This window comes from Castor canadensis, chromosome 6 (assembly GCF_047511655.1).
Source record: "Castor canadensis chromosome 6, mCasCan1.hap1v2, whole genome shotgun sequence".
Lineage (NCBI taxonomy): Eukaryota > Metazoa > Chordata > Mammalia > Rodentia > Castoridae > Castor > Castor canadensis.
Window position 1 is genome coordinate 60,543,700 of NC_133391.1, and position 10,165 is coordinate 60,553,864.

Consider the following 10,165-nt stretch of genomic DNA (forward strand, 5'->3'; position numbering starts at 1 on the left):
TCCAACTCTCGGGTTAAATCACTCTTGGAAGTTAAATCAGGATTCAGTGTTTATTATTATGGGCTTTTAAATATTAATCACAACAAATCCATGTCATGTTCTTTCTCATACAACTTTATGTTTTCCCTGGAAATAATTATTTTGATTTCTTAGTTTGCAACTTATTTCTATTCACTCTGCTTAAGACAAAATCCACCTTTCATTGCACTGAGACAGCTTCAGTGTCTCCCATTCTCTCTGTCTGGAGAGACCTCCTTTACCTCTGTCCTTTACCTGTGCTGTCCTCGGGCCCTGCAGCATGGCTTTGCCCTGCAGTCTCCCACCTGTATCATCTCAGAAATTCGTTGGCTTCTTTTCTTTGTAGATTTGCCTTTTCCCTTTTTTTTTTTTCATGATTGACTTTTGTGGCTTAGTCAACACACCTTCCTACCCAACAAAAGTAAGTGCTAAATTTTTTGAGCTCTCACATATCTGAAAATGTGTTCAATTTACTGGATTTGGTGTATATTGAGAAATTTTTTCTGTGGATCCTTGAACACATTGCTTCATTTTCCTTCCCCTCCACTGTCTCTGTTGTGAAGCTCCATGTCTCACTGATCACTGATCCCTTGGAAACTTCTCTGATGATCTCTTTATCCCACTCTTGTGATTTCTTGATGCTTTGCTATGATGTGGGTCTGTTTTCTTGCTGGGCTGTGGGCACCACAGCTTTTCCATTCTGGAACCCTGTGAGTCTCAATTGTGGGAAGAGCCTTATATAATTTCTTTGAAAACTTTTTCTCCTCCAATTTCTCTTTTCATTCTTTCTGGAAACCCTGTTGTTCTAATGTTGGGAACACCAGACTGATCCTCAGATTTTCTTAATACTCCCTCTTTATGTATATTTTTGATTTTTCTAGCTCTGCTTTCTAGGATATTTCTGAAACATACCTTCCAATTTTATATTAACTTTTATTTTGAAATCATAGTAGCACTTTATTGGTTTTTTCTTGGTTCTTTCTTTTATAGCACTATATATAGAAATCTTATTTAAACTTTAGTAATCAAACACAAGCATTTTTAAATTTTCTTTTTCTTTTTAAATTTTTTTTGGGGGAGACTCAGGGCCTCATGCTTCCTAGGCAGGGGCTCTACCACTTGAGCCACACCCTGACCCTCTTTTTTACACTAAAGCTCACATACTACACAGTCCTAACATGCTGAGGTCTCTATGTGTTAGTCTAAAGAGAGTTTCTTCACTCTCTCATGGTGCTGTCATCTTCTGGGAAGCATGGCACACCTATTTCCTACATCCAGCAGTGCACATCAGAGTGCTGGGTCACCTGACGATAGCCCAGTGTCTGCTCTGTTAAATCAACTCCAGATGTCCATCTACCTTCCCATTTCTGAAATGTTAATGGTGTTCTGTCTGTAATCTCCTTACCAATTTGTCTTCTTGATATTGACATAGTCCTTCTAAATTTTATTACTTTCATTTGTGTTATTTTATAAGCCAGAAGATGTGTGTGTATCCAGTACTCACATGTAACTGGAAGTCCGTAGAACATCTGTAGCCAACTTGGTTTTCCTTAGGACTTCTTCCCTTTCCCTTCCTTTGACACCTCTCTAAAATTTTATCTGGAGGAATGAACAGAAATAAGATTATAGGGTGGGGGATTATGGGAATATAACTGGGGGATGACCTTGTTCAAAGCACACTGTATACATCTATTACATTATCACAGCAAAACTCCCTTTTACTATTACTGTACACTAGTTAAAAAAAAGAATTCTAATTTTCAAGGAAGATGATCAAATGTTTATTAGAACACTGCATGGTTTTTGAGTATATTAATGTTTTGCATTACTATAACAAAATACTTGAAGTTGGGTAGCTTTATAAAGAAAAGAGGTTTAGATTGGGCATGGTGGTACACGTCCTTAATCCCAGGTATTTGGAAGGCAGAGGAAAGAGGGTCATGAGTGTGAGAACAGTGCAGGAAGAGGTGGGGAGACCCTACCTCAAAAACTAAATACAAAAAGGCTGAGGGTGTGGCCCAAGTGGTAGAGCACTTGTCTGGCATGTTTGAGGCCCTGAGTTCAGTCCTCGGTACTGAAGAATAAAGTTTACTTTGGCTCACAACTATCCAGATGGCCAAGGTCTAGAGCTCACCTTTGGCAATAGATGGGGACCTTCTTGCTGGTAGAGTCCCAGGGCAGTGCAGTCATCATATGCTGAGAAACAGGGAGTTCTCGTGTATTGTGTCCTCTCTTCTTACAGAGCCACCAGGACTCACTCACAGGGGCTCTGTATTAACAATCAAGTCCTAATCACCTCCAAAAGCCCCTCTAAGTACCCTAGTTGCACTAAGTTTCCACCCTCTTAATAACTCAATAGAGATTACATGTCACACGTGAATCCTTGGGTGGTGCACTCAAATCATATTCAGTCTATTGCAGTAAGCAGGCATAAATTTAAGGTGAAGATATTGGGAGCTGCATCCAAGTGTGGTCTCATGTTAGAACCAGAGGCAGTTAGATTTTGTTCTGTGTATGAAGAAGGAACTTAGCTATATTTGCACACCCTTGGGTGGAGGCTTCTCTCTGGAAGCTTTTAAACCTAGCATGAAACTAACATCTTGAAAAGGAGCACATATTACCCAAAGGAAAATTTTCTTACAAGAGCAAAGCTGTTCCAGGCAAGGAGGCTCACACCTATAACCGTAGCTACTTGGGAGGCAGAGATCAGGAGGATCATGGTTCAAAGCCTGCTCAGGCAAATAGTTCATGAGGCCCTAGCTTGAAAATAAAATGAACACAAGACAGGGCTGGCAGAGTGCCCCCCCCCCCACGCAAAAAAAAGCTAACTCGGTGTGGTGGCACACACCTGTAATCCAGCATTGCGAGAGGCTGAGGTGAGAAGCATTGCTGTTCCCTCGTTTTTTCCCACAGCTTCACCTACTTGTGGTATTTTAACACTCTGCTCAATGATCACACACCAGACAAAAAGCAGTCTCGTCAAACGTTTAAGATTCAAGCTTACTGGAGAACAAAAAGTGTCACCAGTCATCCTGTGTAAATAAAAACCTCTTGCTCCCATTCAGCCAGCACTAGGATGCATCCATCTTATTTGACTGTGATAAGTTCCTCTGACTATGAATGTCTGGACTTCAATCAGTGTGGTTGAGAAATTGCTTCTGAAGCCAAATTCAAATGTGTTCAGTTAAGCGTGTGTTATTACACGACTATTGCTTTTCCCATTTAAAGAGTGGTTTATATGAAAAGAGAACAATTTGCCTTTGGGACAAAGTACTCAGTGTGGTTTGGGGGTGGGTCATTTCCATTTTTGGTGAGCTCTTTGGTGACATTGCTTGTAACCTGACCATAGATGTACCTAACTTTGACCTGTGGTTCCTCTCCTCCTTAGGCATAATGACATCAATAGAAAAATGAAGAAATCCTACAGCAGAAAGCACATCGCTGAGCCAGAGTCAAAGGAACTCTTCCTGTAAATTACTCTTGTCACTCTCACAGTGCCCGCTGGACACTATTGGAAATTACTGGACTACCCACTGTGGAAACAGAACCATAAGAACAAAGCCTCACCAGCAGAAGAACTGTGTTAGGATGCCTTAACTTTATATATAAGACTATGTAAGATACATTTTTGGAGGTGATATCTGTATATATCACTTGTTTTTTAAAAAGATGCTGTTAAGAGCACGATCAGGCAAATTACGTTTGTTAACATTGGATTGGTTCACCCTCCTCCCAGGCCACTCATCTAGCCATGACACCATTTGTACGTCATCAGTTGCATGAGTATTTGCTAATGTTGGTTGAACTTCCCTTGCCCCACAACACAGGCAGCTTTGGCTCAGCTCCTGGATGAAGCCAGGTCAATGCTATTGTTTTCTGTCAGGAGTGTTTTTTTCTGTCATTTCTACTTTTTTATAAAGGAAATAAAACAATGTTAACAGCCACCCATAAGCTTTGCAGCACCTACTTTCTAATAAATCTGTGATGTTCTGATTTCTAAAGAGCTTTGAAAGTATTTTGGTTGTTGATATTTGATTTCAAGGATAAACTGCCCTGTTTAGCTATTTTCCCATGGGGTCATATAAAACATTCTGTATTTCATTAAGTACTAATGGGTCAGACAAGTGTATAAAGTAAGTAAGCCAATCCTCTGCCTTCTCAAATCTCAGTGTTGACATGGGAAAATACCAATGACAACTAAGGATTTAGTCCCTTCTCGGGACACTTTTTCTGCCTCTAACACATTATGAGGCTGTCTAATCCGTTTAGGAGACAGTGTGGAGCCCAAGTTCATAACAGCCTATTGTTTGTGCAACTCTTTCTATCCATGTACGCAGTAAGTTCCAGAAGGTTTTATCTTATCATGTTGAAACGCTTAAGAGTTTTGTTTTCAACGTGTTGGCATGGCCTACAAGAGGCCTGTCGAGTTTTAGTTTGAAAGTAGCATGTATTCTTAGCAGTAGGAGGGAGCTCTGTACGCTGTTAGCATTACTAGCAAGGTTCCTGCACTTTCCCATGAACCATCCTATGTCCTGGTTGACTCTACTTCTGGCTAGCCCTTTGGCCTTGTGCAGGTAGGGGACAATGCCTCCTTGAGAATCTGGAACAGTGCGAGATTGGTCTGTGTACACATCTGGGAAGTAGATTCCTTCCAGCTCTTATAAAGTAACATATCTGTGAATTGCAGCTAGTTTCCTCTGTCCTTGTCTGGGTCTCGTGAATTGGTGCTGTTGAGCCTGGCACCATGTGCAGTTCCATGTCTCAAATGCCGTGTCCTTACATGAGGTGCCCTGGGTCTGATCTGGGCATGTTGGCCTCCTCTATCATCTTTGATTGCTTCCTCACATTGTACTGTCCTGCCCAATTTCATGAGAGTCTAATAAAGAACATATGGCAGGCACATATGAAGTAAACATTCCTGTGTTTTCTGCCTGGTGCAAAGGAGGTGACATAAGTCACACATTGAGGTAACCTTTGTGACTTGACCCAAAATTTGGCTTATAAAAGAAAGCAAGCCCAAAGAGTCCTCTGTTCCTCAGAAGTCCCAATTTTGTTCTGAAACTATGTTTTTAAATGTGAAAGATGCAGGGTCTGGGTATTCCAAAGAAATCTTTTAAGCAAGACAGGGAAACCAATTAAACATCATGAAGAAAATTTCAAGCATTCGAAAGAAGGCTATTACCTTCCCCAAACTCTGTCTGTTCACTGTTCAGTGCCGGTGGCATCTGAAATCCTGCAGTACTAAGTACAGAAGAGCAAAGAATGAAATAGACTAAAGAGAAAAGCTGAGCAGTTTAGGACAGGCAGGCTATGGACTGTGCCTTGCATGTTTAACATAACTAACTAACATTGCATGTCTTTAGTGTCCAAGTTCTTCATGAGATCAATAAATTGGGGTTGCTTGAAATTAGTAGAGATGATGTTTTCCTTACAAACTTGGTTTTTGTGCAGCATTTTTCTCATGAAAATAACAGCGCTTTTATTTTTCTGTAGGAATTCAGACACGTTTACATGGTAAAGAAAGAGTGTTTCCTTTTAGAAAGCAGAACTTTCTAAAGTCTGCTTCCCATTGGGCTAGTAAAATGGGTAAAGCTCTGTGTGCCTAATTACATGCAGCAGACTATGAAACTAGGCTCCATTGTAAAAAAAAACAATCACAACATCTGTCAGCATCTTGTAAAGATTGGCTTCTTTTATGCCTCTAAAGGGACTTGTATTGCCAAAGTTGAACACATCAAATTAAGAATGTTTCCTAGAAAAAATAACAAAATACCAGACCATCACCACTGTGAATGGATTGACTTCCCATTGTTTATTCCTATTAAAAATTAGTACCAAGATTCCAACACTAGCAAGAAAATTCTGGATGTGCATCACGGCGTGTGGAGTGGGTATGAGACTCAAACAATATCAAATAAGACAGGAGAATTTTTTTCTCAAGGTGAATAGTAACAAACAACATGATACAGGGTAAAGAAAACAACTGTAAAACAAATACCTAATTTTCTAAAAGACTGATACAGTCTTTTAGTCTTATCTGTAAGACTGATGTTGAGTTGATAAAGCTAAATAAGAAAAAGGAATTCATTGCAACAGTGGGTACCATTTCCTCCCATAAAAATAAAGTTCACTCTATCTATTGCTCATAACTCTTTGCTGATGGGCCTCCCTTTATATCCTGTGTTATCACTGTATTATTCCCTTCCTTCTTTATTGCTTTGTTTCATATGCAAGATAAGCACTTGATTCCTATTTCCTAAAGAGACTACAAATTTGTTGATCTCAACATAATCTCTGTGTCACCTCTCATAGATGGTGGTTAGTAAATATCTACTAACATTTTTTCAACCCCCTATATCCATCTTGCTTTTCTTCTTCTTATCTCTTCCTCAATCTTTTTCTTCCATTCCTTCTTCACCCTCCTTTCTGTTTCTTTCTCCTACTTTCCTTCCCTCCTTTATTCTCTCTTCCCCCTTTTTTGCTATCATCTTCCCTCCTTTTTTTTTTAATTTTTCTCTGCCCTCTAATCAAAAGATCTCAAAACCCTATAGGTAGGATCTTCTTTGAAAGGTGCCTGGCAAAGAAATTACAAGAAGTAAAAATGTGCTGGACCAAGTTTACCATGAAAAGTAAGTCAGCTGTATCTTCCTGCTGTCTATGTAAGTAGAAACATCTTTCCATACACTGATGAAATCACAAACTGAGTACCTCCTAAGAATGAGGCCCTGTGCTGGTGCCCAGAAGGTACTGTCAACATTTCAGATCCCAGAAGTTAGATCAACCTTGCCAGATGCCCTTGAAATTAAGGATGATCATGTGACTCAGTCTGGCCAATGAGAGGTAGATCAGGGCTTTAGGAAATCTGATAGAGGAAAACTTGGCCCTCAACTTTTCCCCTTGAACATAATTCTTCTTCCTCTCTGGGGTACAGCACAATCTCTTTAGCTGTTACATCAAAAAGTATCATGCCAAAAAATGGAAAGCAAGACAGAGAAAGGAATCTGATTCCTCGAGCAGCTGCTCAAGTTCTGAACTATACCCTACATGATTTGTTGAGTAAAATGAGCTCTCTTAATTGACCAAATCACTGGTAATTGACCAAATTCCTGTAGGACCAGTCAAATATAGAGACTAAGTGATGTACTCAGTTGACAGAATAGAGTACGCATTCAGGTCAATGGAGTAAAGAGCAACATTTCATTAAATTTTATTTTCACCAGGTTTTGGGGACATTGACTGGGATTTAGGATTGAAGTGTGTTTTGCTAGTTAGTTTAGTCACAGTACATACAAAATCCTATAAAACTCTGAAAAGCACCACCTTCAGAAACAAAGGACATATTCCCCAGCCACTTGGCTTCTCCAGGAATTGCCCTTGGCTGAAGAGAGCTGCCTTGCCCAAGGGCATACCCCTTCCCTGGGCATCCTGTATCCAGTGACTAAACAATGTGGAGATACACAGTCTAAGCCCCTCACCCAACTCTGGACAACTCCAAAAAGCCATTTCAACTCCAAAGCAAATAATAGATTCAGCCCAACTTCTTCCTTTGCTATTCTGCTTCCTTCCCTACCATATGTGTTGATCCCAAGAGCCAGCTGCACTCTATACACCAATCTCAAAGTCAGAGTCTATTTAAACAGTGAATCCTATCTTTGACAGCATATTAGCATGTTCAAGTCTTGAAGTCCCAGAAAAGAAACTTGCTTGGTTGTGTTTGGTGCTTAATTTACTTGTACATCAGAGGACTTTTCTTTAAGAACACTTTTCACATTCCCCACAGTGGTTTCCTCTTAATATTATTGAGGCATGTTGGAATCACTTTTAATACATGTATGGAATTTAAACCATTCTACCATCATGAAGGTCCAGTATGTATGCTTGAGTAGAAGCTATTTAGGCAAACTTTAAAGGAATGCAGGCAACTTTATATTCTATTTGAATGGAATTTCATTTGTTTGCTAATGATATCAAGTTGATACTTAATATAGTAGCCTGTGGTCATTGTTATTGAAACGTACCATTACCAGGGTCTTTCCGTAGGCTATGGGTCCAGATGCAATCCATCAAGCTCTTCATTGCTGATGTTGAACTATACTCCAGGTCTCCATAGAAACATCATCTCTGCACTTTGGCATTTATCAAAGATCAATATAAGAAATAGCTAAGTAGAAAAAAGTTTCCATATATTTTTATAAAATGCATTAAAGCCATCCCATGTTTAAAAGGCTAATGACTCTATAAGGGATTATAAAATAAATTCCTCTTAGAGTTAGTGCTGGGAGGAAAACTGCCTCTGTAGAAAACTGGCATGCTTCTTTTTATTAGCTAATAAGAACCTTATACAACTTGTGTTTTCCTTTTTGTCTTGCCTGCCAAGAAAAGGTCAAAAGTAAAGTTTGCATTCAATCACAGTAGCAATCCTTAGTCTAGGTTTTTCTTAGAATCCCTACCTCTCCACCCTACCTCTTTCCTTTGTTCTTACTTTTTGATCCTTTTTTAATGGTTGAAATATACCTGTGTTTTCTGTTATAAGCCATCTCTAGAACTGAAAATATGTTGGCTGAAATAAATGTAAATGTTTCCATGTTTTCTTTTTGTTTTTTCCTAGCCTACCCCCTACCTGCCAAATCCTGCTTATTCATTTTATTTAACTCACGTTGAAACCCACACTAACTGTGTGCAAGGCAATGCTGATTCAAAATATAAGACAAACGTTGCCTTCGAATTGCTTGTTGTTTGCCAAGGATGGGTGAAATCTCATGCACACATATGTAAAGTAAGTGGGTGAGGGGACCACGGGGGCAATTTTGTTAGGAACATGGAGAAATCACTTTAGATTTGGCTGAGATCGGGCAGATGCCTCGTAAGGTTGACATTTAATAGAGGCAAACTCAGATACAGTGGTTGGCTACCCATAGCCTCATGTACTATGATTAAGCATCAAAATGATGGTCACAGACACAAACACAGTATACTGTATGTCTATAGCCAAACAGCAGCACCGGTAGCTTGTCAAAATCAGAGATCCTGGCAAAATGTTCAGTCAGCCCTTTCTTTAATCAACAGTATTTTCCAACCCACAGACAGGTGGCAGAGATTCAGAAATGAGGTCTCTGTGTTATTTGGTTTGTCTCCTTGATGTGACTCAGCAAGTCCTAACCTTGAAGGTCATCATTGTAACTCTTGGTTGACACAATGCATTCATCCTTGTGGTGGCTGTGAATTACCCCACTCGGGCTCTCTTCAAAGACCCTGCCATGGAGAACACACAAGGCCACCCCCTGCCCAGTTACTTTTCTGTGGGACAACTGTGGCCTGGGACTCCCTATGACCTGGCCAAAACTTTCTCCAAATTATGATGCAGTCTTAGGGTCTTCTTACCCATTGTCCTCCCAACTCCTCTCACAGGCCAGATATGCCTTGCTTCTGGGGGCTGTCTTTACCTACTCTGCTCCCTTCCCTTTACCCTTCTCAAGCATGGATCCCAATAAACCTCTTGCACATAGAATCCCATTTTATGACTGTTTAGCCAATGACCCACACTGACACACTGCATGGATCTTCCGTGTGCACTTTTTTGTTCTCTCCCACCCTCTTCTCCATGTCAGCCTCCCTTTGGGTTAAGAATTCAGGCTGGGTTCTTCTCTCTTCTTTTCTCTCCTTCCCCTGCTAGGTGTGGTGGTAGGTGGGAGATGGTGCTTAGGATTCTGCTTGTAGAAAAGGGTAGGGGCACAGCCTTCTCTCCTCATAGCAAAGGGGATATACCATGTATAGCCCCTGCAACTTTGGTTAAAACAGTTTTATTTCCTTCCTCAACTTGAGTTACATTACAAAAAGCCATATTATGTTCCCTCATCCCCAAAAATTCCAGGCTGAAGGGACCAGATGTGAACTTAATGGGAGAAAAAGAGGATAGGGGTGGGAGACATGGAATATGACTGAGAAAACTCACCCCCAACAAGGCAAGTATGTTTTTCTGAGTTCAGAGAATAAAAAGTTCAATACAAGGGAGAAGATAATATTCCCTTTAAAGTAGTCTCTCTGTCTCTCTTTCTCTCTTCCTTCCTCTCACTGCCTCTCATAGCCATTGTCCCTTAACTCAAAAATTTTTTCTAATCATAAATGAATAACTCATACTTCTTCCCTT

The 10,165-nt window shown here is 40.2% G+C and overlaps 1 protein-coding gene across 4 annotated transcripts in view; it reads left to right on the top strand.

The window, feature by feature from the left end:
• Window positions 1-5,235, top strand: part of Sncaip (synuclein alpha interacting protein) — a 145,432-nt gene extending 140,197 nt beyond the window's left edge. For 2 of the 4 annotated variants that reach the window (XM_074076562.1, XM_074076561.1), the window contains exon 12: window positions 3,407-5,233. In XM_074076562.1, coding sequence (XP_073932663.1) covers window positions 3,407-3,491 — 85 coding nt within the window. In that variant the 3' untranslated portion in view covers window positions 3,492-5,233. Of the gene's footprint in view, window positions 1-3,406 lie in introns of all 4 variants that reach the window. The other 2 variants (XM_020163909.2, XM_020163918.2) reach the window with 2 other exon arrangements.
• Window positions 5,236-10,165: the final 4,930 nt, after the last annotated feature.